The sequence below is a fragment of the Pyxicephalus adspersus genome, chromosome 11 (genome assembly GCF_032062135.1).
Source record: "Pyxicephalus adspersus chromosome 11, UCB_Pads_2.0, whole genome shotgun sequence".
Taxonomy (NCBI): Eukaryota; Metazoa; Chordata; class Amphibia; order Anura; family Pyxicephalidae; genus Pyxicephalus; species Pyxicephalus adspersus.
The window spans coordinates 18,417,761-18,441,365 of record NC_092868.1 but is presented as its reverse complement, the minus strand read 5'-3'; the positions used below and the strand labels follow the sequence as shown (position 1 = coordinate 18,441,365).

The window sequence follows — 23,605 nt, the reverse complement described above, 5'->3', positions numbered from 1 at the left end:
GAGTGGTGTTTTCGAATGTTTGTGGTTTGTGTAAAGTAGTATTGTTTAGCGTAGAACTGTTTGTTTTTCACTTCCTATATTTTACTACCCTATTAATTTTAGTAATTTTGAATATTTGATTTTGTTATTACAGCCAACTCTCCATCACGCCGGCTGAGAATCATCCAGCGGCCACACAGGCGCCTGGCCATCCCCCAGGATGTGGATGAGGAGGAGACAACAGCATCCCCGGGGGAGGAGGAGGAGGTGCCAGTGCCATCCCCGGATGAGGAGCCATCCCCGGAGGAGGAGCCATCTGAGGAGGAGCCCGCTGCACTACATCCACAGCCAGAGTCCTCTGATGAAGAAGAGGAGGCGGCCGAGGCCGAGGAGATTGCCTGTAAGCTAACCTTAGAATCAACTTTTGTAACATATGTTGAAATTCAACACATTCTCACACTACTTTCACCATTTTTTATTACAAATACAAAGAAAGATCTAGCAGGATTTCATGTAGCTTCCACTCACCCGCCAGGAAGCATTCAGGAAGACCTGGCATCCTTGAATAGGAGGATGTCTGCCATGGAGCAGCACGTCAGGCCGGACCCTGCTCAGAGGAGGCCCAGGCGGCACAGTTTAAAAAAAAAAAAAATGTATATATGTTTATATTGTATATAAGTTTTGTTAAATTATTATATTTTTATTATTGTTGGGGTTTTCACATGGGGGGAGATTAAAAAAAATAAAAGTTTTGTTTAAAAAAAGAAAAGCCATATTTAGTGAATTTGATTTTTATTTTAGTGCACATTTCACACATTTTTACAGCCTGGCTAATCCAATTCCATCCCTAAAAAACACAAAAAAGAATCCTTAGTTTTTACACAATGGTTACTTGAACCATAAAATCTTGAACATGCTCTTATCCTACACAAACCTGTTTTGCAGGTTGACCGGGTTTGCTCCATTCCTCCATTGGTCACTTGGTCCAAAACACATACCCCCTGATAGGGAGCGCACAAACCTGGATGGCGGTTTTATGGCTTTTTTGATAGATAGCAAGCTGTAGCCTGAATTAAATATCTGCATTTTTTATAGAAAAACAGAAATTTTGCTGTTCATTTTGATAGATAGCAAGTGGTATCAGAATTAAAAATCTGTATTGTTTTTTACAGAAATACAGACATGTATATATTTATGTAACAAAATACAGATATTTAATTCTGATACCACTTGCTATCTATCAAAAAAGCCATAAAAATGTCTATTTCCTTAAAAAAATACAGATATTAAATTCTGATACCACTTGCAATCTATCAAAATAAACAGAAACCTTTCTGTATTTCTGTAAAAGAAAATACAGATATTTAATTCTGATACCATCTATCAAAAGAAACAGAAACATTCTGTATTTCTGTGAAAAAAATACAGATATTTAATTCTGATACCATTTGCTATCTATCAAAAAAGCCATAAAAATGTTTGTATTTCTGTACAAAAAATACAGATATTTAATTCTGATACCACTTGCAATCAATAAAAAAAAAACAGAAAACTTTCTGTATGTTCGTAAAAAAATACAGATTTTTAATTCTGATACCCGTTGCTATCTATCAAAAAAAACAGAAAAATTTCTGTATTTCTGTAAAAAAAATACAGATATTTAATTCTGATACCACTTGCTATCTATCAAAATAAACAGAAACATCTGTATTTCTGTAAAAAAAATACAGATATTTAATTCTGATACCACTTGCTATCTATCAAAATAAACAGAAACATTTCTGTATTTCTGTAAGAAAAAATACAGATATTTCATTCTGATACTAATTGCTATCTATCAAAAAAGCAATACAAATGTCTGTATTTCTGTAAAAAATACAGATATTTATTTCTGATACCACTTGCAATCTATCAAAATAAACAGAAAGATTTCCACATTTCTAAAAAAAGAAAATACAGATATTTAATTCTGATACCACTTGCTATCAAAATAATCAAAAAAAGTCTGTATTTCTGTAAAAAAAACCAAAAATTTAATTCTGATACTACTTGCAATCTATCAAAATAAACAGAAAAAATTCAGTATTTCTGTAAAAAAAAATACAGATATTTAATTTTGATACCACTTGCTATCTATCAAAAAAGCCATAAAAACTTCTGTATTTCTGATATTTATTTTTGATACCACTTGCTATCTATCCAAAAGGACAGAAAAATGTATGTATTTCTCTACTAAAAATACAAATATTTAATGGGTCCTGGCTTTGCAGGTTGCAGATGTCCCATGCAGAGCTCAGGTATTCCTGCACCATGACTGAGTACCGCTGCTGAGTGTCATTGGCAATTGCTGCACGACTGGCAGCTTGCTTCCGCTGAAAAAATGCCTGCATAGTTTGGCTTAGACGACTTCTACTGCCACGTAAACTGAAACAAACAGATTCTGCCACGTAATCCACCACTGCTTTCTGTTGTTCAGCCACCTGCTGCAGCAAGTAAAAGGTGGAATTCCAACGTGTGGCCACATCACAAATTAACCGGTGCACTGGCAGGTTGAGATTTTGCTGTAAATCCACCAATCTGGCACTGGCTGTGTACGACCGGCAAAAATGACAACTTTCTGGCCTTCAGCAACAGCGGCTGGAGGCCTGGGTAATTACTAAGGAAGCGCTGTACTATCAGGTTCATGACTTGAGCCAGGCAAGGTACAAGTGTGAGTTTCCCACAACGCAGGGCTATGTAATGCTCGGCTACATGCCCCACTCAAATTGCTGGCAGCAGCAAGGGTAACTTTGGTGGCAGAAGGAGGAAAGGCAGTGGAGGAAGATCGAGCAGTTGGAGCTTGCTTCTTGGGCAGAGGTGGTTGCACAGAGCTCTGTGCTTTGAACAGGTGTTCCCGCCAGGTTACTGGGTGGTGGCTTTTTAAATGAGTGCTTATGCAACTTTTTCCAAGTTTGTTTGGGTTTTTGCCTCATTTCAAGTGTTGAACACACAGTTTACAGATGACCATAGTGTTGTCATCACTATGGACATTAAAAAATGCCCACACTAGCGAACATCTAACCGGGCTTTGGAGCTGGTGCTCATGGTGGCGGTCCGCGGTTGATGAGGCATAGCTGTGGTGACAGCTTCCAACGATTTAGGCCTATGACTTGCCTCACTGGTACTTGAAGAATGCAGAGTGTGGGCAGCTTTTACCTTCTTCCTCCCTCTCCCCCTTTGAGGACGCTCTGCAACCTCCTCCTCCTCTTCTTCCTCTTCCTCCTCTTCTTCCTGCCTATGATGATCTCCTTGTTCACCCCATGTCGGATCAAGGATACCATCATCAGAGAGACAGTTTCCCTATGTGTGCCCAAGGGAAGCAGGGGCCTTTTGGAGCCAATTTGAATTAGCTCCTCTGGCTCAGAGTGTTCTGGTGAAAAGTAAGTGGGGGGAAAGCCTGTGAACTGACTCTCTTCGTCAGATGACTGAAACAACTGAGCATCTTGAGGGAATGCTGGTAGCTCTGCATCTCCAGCCCCTCGGTGGGACTCCTCTACATACTGCTGTACACGTGACTTTCCAGCCGCTGATGAAGAACTAGGAGGAACAGGTGTATCATGGACTGTTTGGGACACCTGTAAGGCCTGTGTCTGGGACTGGGATGAAGAGGGGTTACAATGACTTGACCCAGGCTGGGTCATGTACTCCTCTATGTCTTGTTCATGGTGTGGCAATAATTGATGCCCACCACAAACAGCAGCGCTTCTTGTTCTTGGGTCTGCAGCTAAAAACAAACTCATACTGCTTTGCTTGCCACCCCTGCCAAAGCTACCCTTTCCTCTTTGGCCAGACATTGTAGAAATGTTTTTCTTGTGGCTTGAGACCCTGCAAAATACTTGGTAGCTAATATGCTATATGTAAATTGGTACAGTAAGTGGATAAAAAAATTGGGGGGGAGGGGGGGTTGACACAAAAAATGCAAGTGTGCTGTGTGCAGCATTTTGCTTCAGTGGTGACGCTTGCACTATGCAGCACAGTATACAAACTATATACTGCAGAACACACTGCGTCTGTGTGTCTGAGAGTCCCTAAAGCCATAAAAAATTATGTATTATTATACAAACAATACAGATATTTAATTCTGATAGCACTTGGATATGTATCCTAAAACCAATAAAAATGTATGTATTTATGTGAGACAAATACATATATTTAACTGTGATAGCACTTGCTAGATATCCACAAATGATAAAAAAATGTATGTATTTCCCCGCGTATTCCACCAAGTCCGTTACCTTTTATGTGGTTTCACTACATAGTAGGTATGGAAAGTGTGATTTTCGTTAATCCATGAATGTCCCAATTAGCTACAGCTTCTACACTGTCCATAGAGTTTATGGCCTCAACCTCCAATGTGGTCCACGCTCCGTACCAGGGACCAACGTCTCCTACTGCCTGTTACTGCTGCCGCCTTCCCAGTACCCAACTCTAGATGCAAGATACTAATGTAGTCCACGATCCGTCTCAGAGCCCACCGCCTCCTTCTCTTGCTTGTAAATGATGCTGCCACCTACCCAGTACCAGTCTTTAGATGCCAGAAACTAAAGCCATCCACACTCCGTCTCTGAGACCACCACCTCCTCCTCCTGCTGTAAATGATGCTCCCGCCTGCCCAGTACCTGACTTTAGATGCCAGACAATAATGCCGTCCATACTCCGTCTCAGAGCCCACCGCCTTCTCCTCCTCCTGTAAATGATGCTGCCGCCTGCCCAGTACCTGACTTTAGATGCCAGACAATAATGCCGTCCATACTCCGTCTCAGAGCCCACCGCCTCCTCCTCCTGCTGTAAATGATGCTGCTGCCTGCCTAGTACCTGACTTTAGATGCCAGAAACTAATGCCGTCCACACCCTGTCTCAGCCCACTGCCTTTTCCTCCTGCTGTAAATGATGCTGCCACCTGCCCAGTACCTGATTTAGATGGCAGAAAATAATGCCGTCCATACTCCGTCTCAGAGCCCACCGCCTCCTCCTCCTGCTGTAAATGATGCTGCCGCCTGGCCAGTACCTGACTTTAGATGCCAGAAACTAATGCCGTCCATACTCTGTCTCAGAGCCCACCGCCTCCTCCTCCTCCTGCTGTAAATGATGCTGCCGCCTGGCCAGTACCTGACTTTAGATGCCAGAAACTAATGCCGTCCATACTCCGTCTCAGAGCCCACCGCCTCCTCGTCCTGCTGTAAATGATGCTGCTACCTGGCAAGTACCTAACTTTAGATGCCGGAAACTAATGCCGTCCATACTACGTCTCAGAGCCCACGGCCTCCTGCTCCTGCTGTAAATGATGCTGCCGCCTGCCCAGTACCTGACTTTAAATGGCAGACGCTAATGCCGTCCACACTCCGTCTCAGAGCCCACCGCCTCCTCGTCCTGCTGTAAATGATGCTGCCGCCTGGCCAGTACCTGACTTTAGATGCCGGAAACTAATGCCGTCCATACTCCGTGTCAGAACCCACCGCCTCCTCCTCCTGCTGTAAATGATGCTGCCGCCTGCCCAGTAACTGACTTTAAATGCCAGACACTAATGCCGTCCACACTCCATCTCAGAGCCCACTGACTCTTCCTCCTGCTGTAAATGATGCTGCCGCCTGCCCAGTACCTGCCTTTAAATGCCAGACACTAATGCCGTCCACACTCCATCTCAGAGCCCACCGACTCCTCCTGCAGTAAATGATGCTGCCGCCTGCCAAGTACCTGACTTTAAATGCCAGACACTAATGCCATCCACATTCCATCTCAGAGCCCACCGACTCCTCCTCCTGCTCTAAATGAAGCTGCCGCCTGCCCAGTACCTGACTTTAGACAGCTCCATTACAAGTGATATAGGCCTCCAAGTAGGCAGAGGGCCCTGATGGGGATGCTCGTTAAAAAAAAATTAGCCAGTTACACAGCTACATTGCAAGTTATTGACCTCAGAGACAGAGTAGAGGTAGAGGGCCATTAGGGTGAGGAGTAGAAGCAGATGCCGAAGGCTGTGAACGTGCTCTTCCTATCAAGGTGCCAGCAGGCCGTGCAGCAGTGGACGACTAATCAGTAGTATCAGATAACACACTTGTGGCTGGGCAGGCAAAGATCTGAATGGCATGTTCTGCCAGCTCCGGCCACTGCTCAAGCTTGGATACCCACTAGCCCAGTGGGTCCTGGCTTTGCAGGTTGCAGATATCCCATGCACCATGATGGCAGCTTGCTTCTACTGAAAAAAGCCTGCATAGTTTGGTTTAGACGACCTCTGCCGCCCATGCCGACCTCTACCGCTGCTTAAAGCAGTTGTTTGGCTCCCATGGCTGGTGGAACTGCCATAGTGATCCCAGCTGCTGCTGGCAGTCGGAAAGGCTGAGCACAAGTCCCTTACAAGCACATCTTGGTAGTGCTTCATTTTAGGTCCCATGTATTGGGGCAAGATCAGTTGTTGTATCTCAGGCTTGTAATGTGGATCCAGCAATGTAGCAATCCAATAGTAGTCAGTTATAGTTTTAATGTGTTCAATGTCTGTATCTTTGGCTTTGCACTCTTGCATGAAGACTGTCATGTGGCTCAAACTACCCACAGCTGAGGTAATTCTGTACCCAGACTCTTGTGGGTCGAACAGCAGCAGAGGGTCGTCGTCCTCCTCTTCCTCCTCCTCCGCCTGCTCTTGCCATCCACGGAACATGGCACCTTGTGTTTGGGTGGATCGATGCTCAAGTACCCTCAATATCCTCCTCTGCTCCTTCCTCCCCTTCTGCCATGCCTGCAATGTCCACCTCATCCTCTTCCACCTCCTCTACCTGGATTTGTGGTGCACTATGTCTAGTAGGCACGCATGTCCGAGATGATGTTTGAAACATCTCTTGATGCGGTGTCCGCTCCGTGTCGTGTCCCAGATCCACCATCATCTGTTCCAGCAGACATATGATGGGGATGGTGTCACTGACATAGGCCTGATCTCTGTTGATCATCCTGGTGGCCTCAAAAGGTGACAATACAGTGCACAAGGAAATGCGCTGACAACTTTCTGGCCTTCAGCAACAGCGGCTGGAGGCCTGGGAAATTCCTAGGGAAGCGCTCTACTATCATGTTTATGACGTGGGACAGGCAAGGTATGTGTTTGAGTTTCCCACAACCCTGGGCTGCCAACAGATTGGCTCCATTGTCACACACGACCTTGCCTGGCTGAAGTCTGTTAGGAGTTAGCCATATGTCCTCCTCCTACTGCAAAATGGCTGCGCCCGTGTGGCTGAGGAAAACCAGGCTTCGCAACCTCAGGTCTGCGTGGCAACGTCTGAATTGTGCACTGAAATAGCAAACTGCAGGATATTGCTGGTGGTGAACAGATGCTGCTGAATGGGTGGTGCTGGGTCTCCACTGCAAAGTGTCCCTGGAGGAAGAGGTTGAGGCACATAAGTCAAAGGAGGAGGTGGAAGTGGAGGTTGAGGAGGAAATTGCATGGCAATGTGCTCTGGGCAGAGGTAGGTATGCAGGCCTTGCTGCAGCTGCATCTTCCCCTGCTGCCACCAAAGTTACCCAGTGAGCTGTATAGGAAATATATCTTCCCACTCCATGCTTGCTCTACCAACTGTCGGTTGTCAGAGTGCTTCAGGGCCATGGACACATTGCTCTGCACATGTTGATGCAAAGCAGGAATACATTTTTCTGCAAAATACTGTCGCTTAGGCATAACGTAACTGTGGGTTCGCACAGAGGAATGCATGACGGAACACATTGGAGTCCACAAGACGGTAAGGGAGGAGCTCTAACGCAATCAGCTGTGCAATTGCTGCATTGATTAGCTTTGTTTTGGAGTCATTTGGGCCATATTTTCTCTTGTGCTCCAGCACCTGGGGGATGGAAGGTTGGATTCTGCTAATGCTAACCACAGAAAGATTGGACGATGGGGTAGAAGTTGTGGGGGATGGCAATGATGCCTGGTCTTGACTGCTAGCAATGCGACAAACAGCAGTCGGTCTGCGTTGGAGCTCCTGCTCAGTTGTCATCACTATGGACATTAAAAAATGCCCACACGGGCAAACATCTAACTGTACCGAAAGGTGCTCTAGAGCTGGTGCTCGTGGTGGCGCTCCGCGGTTGTTGAGGCATTGCTGTGGTGACAGCTTCCGACGATTTACGACTATGACTTGCCTCACTGGTACTTGAATGCGGAGTGTGGGCAGCTTTTACCCTCTTCCTCCCTCTCTCCCTTTGAGGGCGCTTTGCAACCTCCTCCTCCTCCTCTTCTTCCTGCCTATGATGATCTCCTATGATGATCAAGGACATCATCATCATCATCAGAAGAGGCAGTTTCCCTATATTTGCCGAAAGGAAGCAGCGGACTTTTGGAGCCAGTTTAAATTGGCTCGTCTGGCTCAGAGTGTTCTGGTGAAAAGTAAGTGGGGGGAAAGCCTGTGAACTGACTCTCTTCGTCAGATAAGTGAAACAACTGACCATCTTGAAGGAATGCTTGTAGCTCTGCCTCTCCAACCCTTCAGTGGGACTCCTCTACATACTGCTGTACACGTGACTTTCCAGCTGCTGATGAAGAACTAGGAGGAACAGGTGTATCATGGACTGTTTGGGACGCCTGTAAGGCTGTGTCTGGGATGAAGAGGGGGTACAATCACTTGACCAAGGCTGGGTCTTGTTCTCCACTACGTCTTGTTCATGGTGTGGCAATAATGGACGCCCACCACCAACAGCAGCACTTCTTGTTCTTGGGTCTGCAGCTAAAAACAAACTCATACTGCTTTGCTTGCTACCCCTGCCAAAGCTGCCCTTTCCTCTTTGGCCAGACATTGTAGAAATTTTTTTGTGTGGCTTGATACACCTGCAAAATACTTTGTAGCTAATATGCTTCACAAAGTGTAATTTGTACAGTAAGTGGATTTTTTTATTGGGGGGGGTTGACACAAAAAGTGCAAGTGCGCTGTGTGTGTTGTATGCAGCACTTTCCTTCAGTGGTGACACTTGTAATATGCAGCACAGTATACAAAATATATAATGCAGTATACACTGCATCTGTGTGTCTGTCCCTCAGTACAAGTGTGATACTGTGCATGCAGTCAGAGAGGGTACCCTGCCTCTGGCTGCATGTATGTAACACACCAACTGACTATCTATCTATCAATGTATCTATCTATCTAGCTAACAGTGAAACAATCTACCTATCTGAGTACAGTAGATTTCAGGATTGCACCAATACAGTACAATCCAACTATCTATTTGACTAATAGTGTGAGTGTGACACAATCTAAGTAAAGCACTTTTTTTTACTTTGACAAAGCAAGCCAAGCAGCACAGAAAGGTTGTGATGCTAGCAAATTTCTGTCAGGAGTGGTAAATGCAGGCATGGTCTGGCCTTATATAGGCCAATGGCTGCCTGTGTGGCATGCAGTGACAGACAGCCAGACCCTGCATCAAGAGATGACGTTTCAAACATCATCTCGGACATGCGTGCCTACTAGGCATAGTGCACAACAAATCCAGGAAGATGAGGTGGAAGAGGATGAGGAGGACATTGCAGGCATGGGAGCAGGGGAGGAAGAGGCATAGGAGAATATGGCATCCATCCACCCAAACACAAGGTGGCATGTTCCGTGGATGGCAAGACCAGGCGGAGGAGGAGGAGGAGGAGGAGGAGGAGGATGACCCTGTGCTGCTATTTGACCCACGGGAGTGTGGGTCCAGAATTACCTTAGCTGTGGGTAGTTTGAGCCACATGACAGCGTTCATGCAGGAGTGCATAGCCAAAGATCCACGCATACAACACATAAAAACAAAGACTGACGACTATTGGATTGCTACAATCCTGGATCCACGTTACAAGCCTGAGATACAACAACTGATCTTGCCCCAATACAGGGGACCTAAAATGCAGCACTACCAAGAGCTGGTGAAGTGCTAGAGTACCACATTCCTAATGTGCGCTGGAACATCATAGAAGGGAATTTCTACAGGGCCACCAACCAGATTTCAACAAACTGTGATTGACATGCACTTCCACTTACGCTTTGACCTGCGCTCCAGGTTTAAAAATGCCACCCACTCGAATCAGCTGGCTCATGGGAAGTATACCTGCATCCTGATGCCTTATATTGATCAAGCTTGGGCCGTGCAGCAGGAAGAGCAGGAAGAGGCTCTGAGACTGGGCAGTGGGCAGGTGGCAGCAGTAAGAGCAGGAGGAGTAACACAGCAATACACACTATGTCTCAGGGCCTGCCACTTCTTCCTCATGCTATTACTGCTGCTGCCTGCCCACTGCCCAGTACCCAGCTCTAGATGCCAGACTAGACTCAGGCTCAACAGGGTCTTCTTTCCCCACTGATTCCGCCAAGCCTGTTCCGTTTCATGTGGTTTCGCTACATAGTTGGTACGGATTGGAATCTCGTTGATCCATTCATGTCTCCAATAGCTACAGCTTCGACAGTGTCCATATGGGTGATGGCCTCAACCTCTAATGCCATCCTTGCTCCTTCTCAGGGCCCAACGCCTCCTCCTCATGCTGTAACTGATGCCGCCTGCCCAGTTCCCAACTCTGTATGCCAGTTACCAATGCGGTCCCCGCTCCGTCTCAGTGCCCACCGCCTCCTCCTACTGCCGCTGCTGCTGCTACCTGTCACTTGTAACGTATAACAGAGCTGTCTAGCTGGCTAATTTTTGGACTGAAAGACTGCCCTCAGAGACCTCTGCCTGTACTCTGAAGCCTTTGTATGGCTTGTAACGGAGCGGTGAAACCTGGTGGCTAATTTTACTTGTACAGTGTTGTGCAGAGATGGGAGAATCTTGACATGTCTTTTTAAATGTATTTATAGGCTGTAGAAGCTCTCCCCGACCCGAATAACAACCCAAATTTTTACCCCATTGACTTTAATAGAGCTTGAATTTGATGTTCGATCACCCGAATAATTATGCATTATTTGACCGAATAGCGGTCGAATCGAATAGTTACCTATTCGACCAACACTAGCCGTCACTACTGTCAGGACAGGCATCTTCCTCGTAACTGCTGTCGTCAACACCACCACCACCAGCCAGGAAAGAGCCAACGTAATTGTGCACCATGTGCTTCATCTATTCTCCATGGTTATGCCCCTGCACTTCACTTGTTTGAGGTGGTTGCATCAAGTTTCGCCAGGCATCATGAAAATCCCCCCTGCCTTGGCCTACACTTTTGGATGTGTGCAGCCTGCTGGCACTACTGCTGCTGCCACCGCTACAGTCTCCATCTGCAGCCACTGGTCACTGCTAAAAAAGCTCAGTTGTGTGGCTGTACCAAGGGCACCGTTGCCTCCATGCACCACGCTGACCAAGTAGTGGCGGATGGCTATCTTTTGCTCACACAGATGCTGGAGCATGTGCAGGATGGAGTTCCATCTAGTTACAGTGTCACAAATGAGTCTATGCGGTGGCAGACTCTGTTGGCGCTGGATCTTGCTAAGCGCCGCTGCGGCAGTAGGGGATAGGCGGACATGGCTGCAGATGAAGCGAGCCTGTCCCAGTAAGTCCTGCAGTCCTGGGTACGTGCGGAGGAACTTCTGCACCACCAGGTTCAGTACGTGCGCAAAGCAGGGCACATGTGTTATGCAGCCCATGCGCAGCGCGGCCACAAGGTTGGCCCTGTTGTTGCACGCTACGTTGCCTGTTGTTACCTGGGAGGGCATCAGCCAAGCATCAACATCTCTGTCCAAAGTGGACAAGAGTTCTCTGGCGGTGTGACTTTTCTTACACAAGGACACCAGTTTCAGCACTGCCCGGCAAATGCGTGTGCTTGAGAAAGCTGTAGTGGCGTGCCTGCTTAACCACAGTGTCCTCTGATGCTGACCTTTCAGGAGGAGTGTTGAAAAGAGAGGGTTTGCCAGTAGATGGCATGAAGGGCGGGGAGGAGGGAGAGGACTGGGGTGGCCCATGCTTTCCCATCACACCCCTTGGCGGGGGTACCAGGTGCTGCAATGCCTCCTGCAGACTACTGCCCACTGAGCTATGCAAGGCTATCCAGTGAGCTGTAAAGGACAGGTACCGTCCCAATCTGTGCCTGGTTGTCCAGTTGTTCATGGTGACGTGGATTTGGCTAGACACCGAGAATGCCAATGCTGGGGAGAGGTTACCCATTACATGCGATTGTAAACTGGGTACAGCTTTGCGGGAGAAGTAATGCCGGCTTGGTATATTTCCCCGCCGCTTGGCACAGGCCATCAGGTCACAATGCTATACAGCAGTAGCTGCAAGGCCAATAGTTTGGCTAGATGCAAATTGAGGTTGATTACTCTTTTGTTGATTGGGCCCATAGCCAGATGCTTTGCGCAGAACTCTGGAAGAGTAGGCTTAAGAAACTGGGAGCTAGGGGAGCTGAAGGGTTAACTGGAGTACCCATTTTGCGGTGACAAAGGTCGTCTGATGCCACAAAACCTTCCGCCAGAAGCTGATACTTCCTCGCAGCTGGAAGTCTGGCTGGCAACAACCTCCTGAGACATAGTAGCAATGACAGTTGGAGGTGAAGGAGTCAATGGAGGTGGAAGAAGAGACGATGACTTGGTTGCACCTCCTTCAAGAGAATGCAAGTACTGCTCCCACTTTGGTTTGTGGTTCTTGCGCATGTGGGAAAGCAGGGATGTTGTACCCAAATGTGATCCGGCCTGTCCTCTGCAAATCTTCCTGTGGCACAGGATGCAGATTGCTACGCACCCATCATTGTCCTTCAGCGTGAAAAAGGACCACACTGGAGAGGTGCAACCACTCTGCTGCTCTTTTTCTTTGCCTGCCCTCCCAGGTGACATCACAGTCATCATCATCCTTTTCATCATCATTTTCATCTAAGCCAACCACTGCAAATGCACTCACTGTTTTAGAACCCAGCAACTGCTGACTACACTCTCCAAAGGTCTCAAAGTCTGCCTCCTGCCTTGAAATTGACAATGACAGATCCTCTGCCTGCTTGTCAAACAACAAGGGAGAGTCATCAGGTAGAGGTACATTAGCCACGCTAATTCCTGAGTTTGCTCCTGTCACGGCTCTGCTGGTTGTTGCTGCTGCTGCTGTTGCTGATTGCAGAAGAAGAGCCTGCTGAACTTGAGGCCCCTGAGGCCCAGTCCACAATACTGTCCACTTGACGTGGCTATATAATTGTAGTCCGCACTCTCAATAAATCTACCAGCGTACTGGTGCTCGGCATGCATCTTTGACCTCTTTGACAACTTGTGCTCCTGCCTCCAACAGTTTGCTGCTGCTGCTGTCCTACAGTGGCAGACTCCTGGGGAGTATGCCCCCTGCCAGATGCGGCAGGTCACCCAACGCCACGCCTTTTCCTGCGTCTGCCTCTCATCTTTAACTTATTCGGGCAAAAATGCACCTGTACCAAATGGTCTTCAGAAATTTTTCAAGCTTTGTGGATATATAGCAAGTTTGATGACACTTAAATCTCTTTTTTGAGAGAAAGACAGAATTATTTCTGGATTTGTTGATATTTAGCAAGTTTGATCACAGAAAAGTCTCTGTCTTTTTTTTGGGAGAAAGACAGAATTTTTTCTGGCTTTGTGGATATTTAGCAAATTTTATCACAGTAAAATCTCTGTCTTTTTTGAGAGGCAAGACAGGAACTTTTTTCTGGCTTTGTGGATTTATAGCAAGTTTCTGGCTTTGTGCAAGCTTGCAAGAAGTATTAGACTGAAATATCTCTTTTTGTAGAGTAACACAGAAATGTTTTTGCCTTTTTGAATAAGTAGCAAGAGTAACTGCACAATCTGCATATTTCTAGATATACAGAACGCTCCTAACCTGCCGTCACAATGCACAATGGCATTTGTAATAGATTGCAAGAGATATCAGACTGAAATATCTCTTTTTGTAGAGTAGCACAGAAATGTTTTTGCCTTTTTGGATAAGTAGTAAGAGGTAGCAAGAACGACTGCACAATCGGTATAGTTTTAGATATACAGAAGGCTCCTAACCTTTCCCTGTCACAGTGTACTTTTCTCCCTGTTTCTCTCCCTCACAAAAAACACAAGATGGAGTGACTAACCTCTCCCTCATTCCCTGTATATGCCTGTGCTCAGATCTCTCCTGATTGAGCTGCTGGGCCTTGCTGTGCAACCTGGGAGCAAATGATTCGCTCCCAGCCACGCCATTTTCCCCAGAAATAGTGGGCGTTCCTGCCCCCTGCATTTTCCCTTTGTTTGTTCGGTGAGAACACAATCTCATGGTGAATCACAAGGCCGTTCTCACTTAAATGTTCGGTAAGCGAGAACCGCCCAATTCGCCGCGAGATCGAACTTAATAATCCCGCTTGCTCATCCCTACTACTAAGTGTTGTGTAAGCAAATTGAATGTATTACATTCATGTTTTAATACTTCAACGCTTATATGTACTGTTTTAATCTTGTATCTTCAATAAAGGTATTATTGTTTTTTATATGGGATTTAGATTTCTGTACCCTAAAAAGCCTGTTTTCCTCTTTTCCCTTTTTTTACTACTTATAACAGACTTCCAGTCTGCTGTAGCCAAACGACTGACTGGTCCAGGGCCCTGAAATAAACTAAACAAAAGCAACCCTAGCAAATTTTCTTTCTACTATTTCTGAACTCCTTTCCCAGCATAAACCCTGGTTTTAAAGTGACCATGCACTACATGGAGACACATCTCCCAACCAGGACCCATCCAGGTCCAAGTCCTGTACAAATAAATTTCAGTATTCATTACTTTACTTTAAATTTATTAACCTAAAAGCAGGCAACTTAATAGTTTCTTTCTTTCTTTTAAGAAACCACATTTGCTTTAATTCTTCCTTATGTTCCTTGTTCCTCCTAGCACAACCTAGATATTGGAATTATGGTTTGTAGGCATTATGTAGCTTGAATTCATATGCAAAAAGAAAGAAACAGACAGGGTTTACAGGACAATTTGTGGATTTTGTACTAGACAATGTACAAGTTAGTTGTACATTGTCTAGTACAGAATCCACCCCATGATAATACAATGGGCTGGTTAAACTTTTGTGGTATTATATTGAACTAATTATGTATGAATCTTTGTATAAATACATAATTAATATTGTTTCAACACAAATCGGCCTGCAAACCCCTTCTCTTTCTTTCCCTTTGCATATGAATTTGATTTAAAAATTCACAGGGAGGCCACTATATGATTGATCCTTAAAAATACAAGGAGAGATATTACCCTATTTGTTTTACATTATGGAGCTTGCTATTGTTGACCGACCATGGTTTGAACGTGCCCATATCTTCATCGTCATGTACATCCTTTGTGTTTAATCATTTTTGATGCCCAGATCTAAGTAGATCCAGAAATAATATACAGTTTAGGAGTTCTTGCCACTTACACGGTAAAGGCCAGTGATTTGCGTGTATTAAAGCCAGAGACAGGACAGGCAGGCAAGTATTATTTATTGAAAGCAGTTACAAATGGTAGTCTAAATATTTCTCTTGATAGCTGTCCTTTGACAACATTTGCTACTGTGAGTTTTTTGTGAAATCATGGACACACTGAACTTAGAAGCAATTCATACACAATGCAGTACACTTCCAAACATAAAAACCACAAGTGGAAAGTAGTGCATAAATAGCTAATAAAAACTAAAGGGTTCTCTTTTAACCCCTGGGGATTTTGTATTTTGTTGGTGTTCTGTCAGATTGACTGCCTTGACTTGGGGAACAGAAGTATGACCAGAAATATCATTAATGCATTGCATGTATTTGAAAGTTTTAAGACGGTTACAGCACAGATTAAATTGGAATGGCATTTTTTATTTTAACTAAATTTATCAAATCTTTATGTGATATTCTTTTTAATGAATTTACCCTTCAAGCGCATATATATGTAAGTCATCTAAACATAATGTAATATTGAAATTTAACAATATGAATAATGGAAATGTTTTTTTCTTGGTTGTCATTTTAAGATATGTGATCCATCTAAGATTTGTGATCATTTTGTAGTGGTTTAAAGGTAATTATGGTTGGTTTAAAGGTCCTAAATATTTACTGAATGTATTTAATTATTTTTTTCCAAAACATGCTAAAGTAATATACTATTCTGATATTCAGGACAATGTGAAAGGTAACTTCATCTTGGAGCTATTTGTTGGATATCTCCCTTTCATTGTCATCACTGTTGCTAACACCATTCTTCCAATGTTCTGCAATATCACCATCAAGTGGTCAAGTACACCTTCAGCACAGAAGTGAGGTTGACCCTTCTAAAGTATGTAAAGCCCATGTGGACCATCAATATTTTCTTTATATGTGTACAAACACCTGCAGCAGTCAGAATACTCATAAAAATATCATGTGGTGTTTAAAAACAAGTTTCTAAAAACAGCCTGTGTGGAAAACTAGCTATTAAGTAATATTTTAGTTAGGTACTCAGGACAAAATTAATTTATTATATATTTATATTGTTACAACAATAGAAGGGCCATCAGTTGCTTTACTCTCAAAATTAAAAGGTAATCCAGCACCATATTACAAAATAATTTGTGTAGCAACTATACATTTATATGAATTTTGAACTACACTGTTCTTTTCCTTTAAAATTATCACAGCAGATAATACAGTCTGGGTAGAATGTATAACATTTTGGTGTTACTTTATAATCCTCTCTTTACAGGTGTGTATTCCTTCGCCTTGCCAGTCTAGGAAGGCTTCCGTACTCTCTGTGGGACAATATCACCTGTAGTGGAGATAGGAACAGCGAAAAATGCAAATGTGGATATAATTACGATGACAACCATGTGAGATTACCTAAGTAAAATTTTTGACATACAAATGTTTATTAAATTGTTGATTATTGATTATGCCTAGGTAAAACACCAGTCAGTAATGATTAGGTTCTCCAATACCTGTGTATTGAACATGCACATCCACTTCATGTGCATGTTCAGATTAGCGTTAAAATACTGCAATGGTCACCACTCCCAGGTGCCTGATTGCAACTGCCAGGTGCCCAGGAGTGGTGGCACAACCTGGTGAAGTAGTGTGGGGTCATGTTTCCCACATTTCCCCTAAATTGAATCTGCTTTAAAAATAATGCTTATAAATGCAAAAGTGGTAAAAAATAGTTTTAGTTTAAGTCTATAGAAGAGATAGAAAAAGCATATTGCCCTTGAATGCTGCATGTGCTGTCTGAAAAAACACTTAGCAACACTGGGTAGTAATAGTTCTGGTATATACATACTCATAAATGGCAGTACAATCCTAATCATCAAACAACTAAAAGTTTGAGTAAACACGTTCACAAATGTAACCCGAGATTGGAAAAGGGGCATGAAAAAAATTGCAAAAATTACAGAAGATAAAAGTAAAAAGTTTAATTTCTTTTTTTTTTTTTTTTTTTTTTTTTTTTTTAATGGTAAACCATAATGTTAGGTCACTTACCATCCCACCAACCTGTCTATTGCCTTTTTCATTTCTTTTAAATTGATGGTAATAGAAAATTCAAGTTTTTAATCTGAAATTTTTGCCACTTTTTTAGGCCACTTTAAGGTCCCGGTTACATATATGAGTATACTTTATCTCACTTTTAGCTGTGTTTGATACTTAACAACACTGTTGACCCTGACTGCCTGAAAAAGAAAGGATAAAAAACTATTTGTTCCAATGTTAATCTTTGTTTTACTGTAAAGAAAATAAATCTAGTTCAGTTAATCTTTTCTCAAAGCTGAGGTTCCTAATGAACTTTATTGTCAGGAAAAAGATGAATACTATCTTGCAGTAACACCATGTTTGAGGTCCTTTCAAACGTTTAAGACATATATACTTTATATGTATGTGTAAGTTCAGTTATATCCATATATATCTGGTATGTTAAATAAAGCTTTTTGGACATGCAAACTAGTACACATACACACAATGTAGCAAAAGGTAGACCCTGATGACAGCTCATCATCACTTATTTTGAACACCCAGTTTCAGTTTCTCCACAAATAAATGCTGTATGTCAGAGGCTTCTTTGTGTATTAGTTTGTAAAGCATAAAGATCATTCCATATGCATAAAAAATGGATTCATACGTTGGTAATAGATCCAATGAGTGAAGGTCCATTGGATTTTTTGGGAAATTTTGCAACTAGTGGTACCCCTCAATCGTCAATTGGGAATCTGCCCAAGGTGTTTGAATGCATCTACTGTAGGCTCAGAAATGCGTGAAAGGGGACATAGGAAGAGAGGAGTGCCTTTGACGAATGCCCTTTCAGCCCACTACCCTGCGCATAAACTTTCCAGCATGCTTAGCAACAGTTCACGCACCAGCAGGCTGAGAAGGGCCATCATGGGACAAGGGTAACTACTCTGTTACCCCTTGCCAAACACACTATCACAGGTAGACTGCCACTGCTTAGACGGAAGCACGCACCGTTACCCTTGACAACGCAGTTATGAATCTGCTTCTTTAATACTGTCTGTGTCACCCACTGCCACTTCAGACAGGGATGTCTCCGAAATTACAATGTTTATAGTAGCGTTGTCGGGTTACACTATGCCTACTTGGCATTTAGAAAGTAAAAACATACAAAAACAGTGCATAAACAAATACAGAAAAATAAAGACTAATCAAAGAACAATACTAAAACAACAGCAACAGCTTAAAATAAAAGGGAAAAACTGTGAAAAAATACTTAGATAGAGTTGGTTTGCCTTCGCCTAGGTTGCTGTGTAAAGTCCAAGTTATTAATCAGAGTCACTGGGCTCCCTGCAGTGCTCAATGTGTCAGTGCCATTGTCCTTAGCAACAAGATGATATCAGTGAGATCTCCCTCAACCACAGAGGTGGGACTAATAAAACAATCCAATGACAGCGGGGTGTCTTCACATGGATTATGCTGCTTATGGACACTTCCAAAATGCCCTTGTCCTAGCCATTATTAATAACACTGGGGAACGCATTTTTTGTTGAGTTAGATCTTACACTTGTTTTTTAATAATTTTTGGGTGGTAAATCCAGAAATGAGTTTTTTGCTATCACATCCAGTTTTTACGATACAGGGTGCCCTTCATTTTTTTTTAAAAAAACTTAAAAATTTTACATACAATGAAAAAATTATGAAAAAATTACTTGAATGTACTGTTTATTTAAATTTCTTTTTTTCATACAAAGGATTTGTTACTTTATGACATTTTTTTACAGTAAAACATTTGAAAATTAATCGAGTAAGTGGTTAAGGTAAAAATTTACACTTACGCTTTTCCTGTGTTTCCAAGTGTTTGACAACAGCTTTGAATGATAACCAAGCATTCTTTTCGGCTTTTGACATTGTCCTGATGATATGTTCATCTTTGATGAGCTTGCCAAATCTGTGGACCATAAAACACACTGGCTTTTTTTTTTTCTAATGACAGGCTAGGAAATGCCAAAATGAGGGACTTGAAACAGTCTCCTTCAATTGGCAAAGCTTTAACAAACTGCTTCATCAGACCCAGCTTTATGTGCAGAGGCGGGAATATAATATTCTTTCTATCAACAAGTGGGTCATGTAGAATGTTTGGATCACCTGGTTTTAGGGCAGATCTTGGAGGCCAATACCTTTCCACTCAATGCCTCTCTTGAGCTATGCTGTCCCACATGCACAGATAACAGGGATACTTGGTGACAAAGAAGGAAGCATACCATTTTAAAGTCAACACAGATGACCCAGATGTGTTGCTGATTTTACAACAGCTCAATGACTATCTTTATGTCTGCATATTCTTCACAAAGAGAAACTGAATGGCCAACTGGGACTGACCCAAATTTATTGACATTGTGAAGGAGGACACACTTTAAGCTCCCAAATCCTCTAGTAAACCATATATGGTATGTTATGGCAATACACAAAGCCACTGTCAGTTCTAAAGTACTGCAAAAATGCAATTTCTCTGGTTCGAAAGTACAATACTTTAGTTCCTTTTTCAAGTAAGTTTTTCTTACGCAGTCTTGATGCTAGGAGTTCTGAAGCCTTCTTCGATAGTCCCAAATCACGTGCCAAATCGCTCAACTCATGCTGAACAAATCCCGTACGAACAAAGTCCTCTTCAATTTCAAACTATTCATCATGCTGTCACCTAGGTAATCACCATAATTATGTTCTTCAAGAGATGGTAGTGTAACGAAATCACCACTGGGATTTTATCTGAATGAGTCCATGGGCGTATAGTCGATAATAGACTAGGATACTCTGTTACATTTATTTTTCTTGGTATATCCTGAAGTTTTCACTATACAAAAGTAACAGTCACTGAAATGATCTCCTGGCTCTCGCCAAACCATAGGTATACCAAATGGCATCCTATCACATGTTACCTTAGTCCACATTCGTAAACCCTCGACACACTGTTTGCACACCTTATGAGGAGCCCAAGACTTATCTTGATCACCAAGTTTAACTTTGAAATATGCCAAATAGGCTTGCTCTACAAATGTGCTAATGTTTCGCCCTTTTACTGGGAATTGTGAAACTGCCACAGATATAACAAATTGAATCAGGGTTGTTTAGGCACTTACAATGAGGAACAGCAGAGCAAGACATGATCTGAAAGAAAGGAAATACATGTGTAAGTGGAAAAATAAATTTTGCCTATTCACTACGTAGAGCAGCGCACAACCTCTGTCCACACTGTCACTGAATAGCCTATACAAATCCACACTACAGTAATCGCATTAATATAAGCGGTAGAGAAAAAAACCTGACATAATAGAAGAAAACTAACTGCACTTTCAGAATCAGCATAAATATTTTTAAATAAGTGTAAATAAGCTTAAAAATTGAAGTCAACAAAACATTTGTTCAAAATTGTTCTCCAGTGTAATTTCATAAGTACAGGTTTTATGAAATACCACATTCCAGATTATTAATCACCACAAAAGAAGTGGGTTCACAGAGACCAAACTAGGCAGGTCCAGGACTTATAGTTCACCAGAACTGGTCTAATATGGTTTCCAGGCTTTCCTAAGGGCTAGAAGATTAGGTTTTGATCTCAAAATGCTCACCAAAACTATCCAGTTATAAATCAGCCAACAACTACTACTTTATACAGAATGGTATAGAGGAAATATAAAGATTAATAATAAATGAGTTTCAGAATATAGCTCAGAGTTCAATCAGAGGCCACTCTACTAGCATTATCTAACTAGATATTTATGACACCTGGAGACACAAAACTCCAAATTTTACAAAGGGTGTTGTAAACTAGAGGGTCTGGAAGGATGCTGGTTTTCAGATACAGAAATATCTAATACAATGTTTTATAGAGTGTTTCTACTAATTACTGTATTACTAATAACAAGATTTATCATATGCCACATCCCTAATAATACCATACAAATTTTTTCTTTTTAGTAAGGTGGGTCAATCACCCTGGGACTTTCACAACATTCTTTGTACTGAGTTTGACATTATTAACAAATAATAATTTATTCCAAAAAATTACATTAAAAATTATTTACAAAAAACAAATATAGTGTGTGTTGTTACAGATAGGTTTGCAAATTCGGCGCGTTTCTCGGAACTGGGTGCGCTTATTCAGGAATAGGTCAAGCCTACAATTATAAATATAATTCATATAGCATCTTCCATCAACGAATGTATTTTTACATATTTAACAGGTTTTTTGTGACTTACTTCTATCTCAAAATCCTCTTTCTCCACATAGGCGCATGAACCAAAAAGGAGGCCAAGATTTTTTTTTTCCACAAGTGTCAAGGTATACAGCATCAACACACAGCACTAGGGACTATTAAAGGAAGTCTCCAATTGTCAGTAGTAAATTCATTATTCTATTGTACTTGGTAAATATTCGCACCATATGTTTTACACATAGATTTGGGCTATATCTGCATAATCATTTTTATCGGAATCATCAGTGCTCATAAAGCGTTACACTTTATTCAGCTTTATAGCTAGCCACTCATTATGTAAATTCCTATGCACGTGCCAGTGATCCCCCACTCACCGCAATAAGACTTCTAATAGTTATACAAATTGTTTATATCTTACCTTGGGAGGGTGTCAGTGTAACATTGGTTCTCCAACCATTCTTGAGAACAAACAAAAGGTGGAAGATTACCAAAATCTCCTATGTTTAACAAAGCCTCACCTATATATTCTAGATGAAAGATAATGGCCCTGATTTATCAATGAAATGCGCATACGGGCGTCGCCCGTAAGTACGCGCCAATATACGAGGCGTTTTTCCGCAGGTCAGAGCCGAGTGCTAGTACACACACCTTCATTTGCCAGCCGGATTCCTGCCTTGATAAATTAGCAATAGGGGTCGCGAATCTGCCAATTAAGGCGATTAGTTTTCAGCTGCGTAATTAAGGAGGATCAGTTAAGCTGTCAATGGTGAGATCATAGCAATTAATTAGCGCACACCTGCTCTCTGTTCTGTGCGCATCTACAGTCCATTACAGGTCAATTGGAATCTTTAATGCTTCATCTTCTTTTGGGTAAGTGCTACTTTTTTAGGTTACATTGTACTCATTCACAAAATTAATTAATTTATTGTTACATTTGTTGCACTGTTTTCATACTTTTTAGTTTGCTTTGCAACACTGCAAAATAATTTAGATCAAGCTGTATATATACACTTCATAATATGTCATCACACAATAGTATGAATTGTAAAAAATTGTCACCAAGCATTTGTGATCTAATTGAAATGTCATTGTAGTTTGACTTGATAGAAATCAAAAAATTGATAAAAGGATTATTGCCAAAGATGTATCAAAAAACATTTAGTGATTTCACTTGTGTATATATGTAAAAATACATTTAAATGCATATAAATACATATGCATTTTCATTTTTATTATTTAACTGGACTGGTTTGTGTGTTTGTGTGTGTGTGTGTGTGTGGGGGGGGGGTGTTATCAAGTAAGTTTGCTTGGATGTTATGCATTGATGTCACTTTGTAATACTCATTATTGTTAGTTTCATCTTTTGCTGCAAAGTTTTTGTGCTTGGTTTGTAATGACAGTTTCGGTTGTTTAGCAAATCTTCAGCAGTGTTTTGTCATTTTTTTGAAACTAATATTCAGTAAAAATGTCTGCATGGTTTCCACTCCAAACTGCTACTTGAACCCCCTGTTTGCCTTTGTCCCATTTTCAAAGTCACACATTAGTTTTTGAATGTATTATGTACATATTTATTTCTCTGACATTTGCACTCATATTGATTTGCTGGCACACAACTCCTCATCATAGCACAATTGTATAACAAACACACTTCCACTTGCTGTCCAAACAGGTTGTCAATTAGTTGTCTTTCTGAGTTGCATACTCATTCTAACTAGAGATGAGTGAATTTCTCAAAAATACGATTTGGCCGGTACGCCAAATTTTTCGAAAAGATTTGTTTTGATCCAAATTTATTTGCGGCGAATTGTGATAAAACTATTTCCGGCCAGCACAGAGCCTTGATAGTGGTGTAGAACACTGTGCCTTGCAGTAACACGCATAGGGAGTCTGCTGTGGTAGTGAAATAATACTGTGAGTCAGTATGACATGCAGATGACAGGCGTCGCTATTAGAATCACTGCACACTTTACTTATTTGGGCAGTCAAGGGGCCAAAACTGACCAAATAACTCAAGTATGAACTCAGCCTTACAGGTCCATGTTAGCGTCAAGAAGAAG

At 42.3% G+C, this 23,605-nt stretch overlaps 1 protein-coding gene across 1 annotated transcript in view; it reads left to right on the top strand.

Moving 5' to 3' along the window:
- TMC4 (transmembrane channel like 4) overlaps nt 1-23,605 on the top strand; it is a 135,422-nt gene that overhangs the window by 47,453 nt on the left and 64,364 nt on the right. The window contains 4 exon segments of the mRNA XM_072426840.1: nt 134-363; nt 16,048-16,159; nt 16,162-16,204; nt 16,610-16,733. Coding sequence (XP_072282941.1) covers nt 134-363; nt 16,048-16,159; nt 16,162-16,204; nt 16,610-16,733 — 509 coding nt within the window.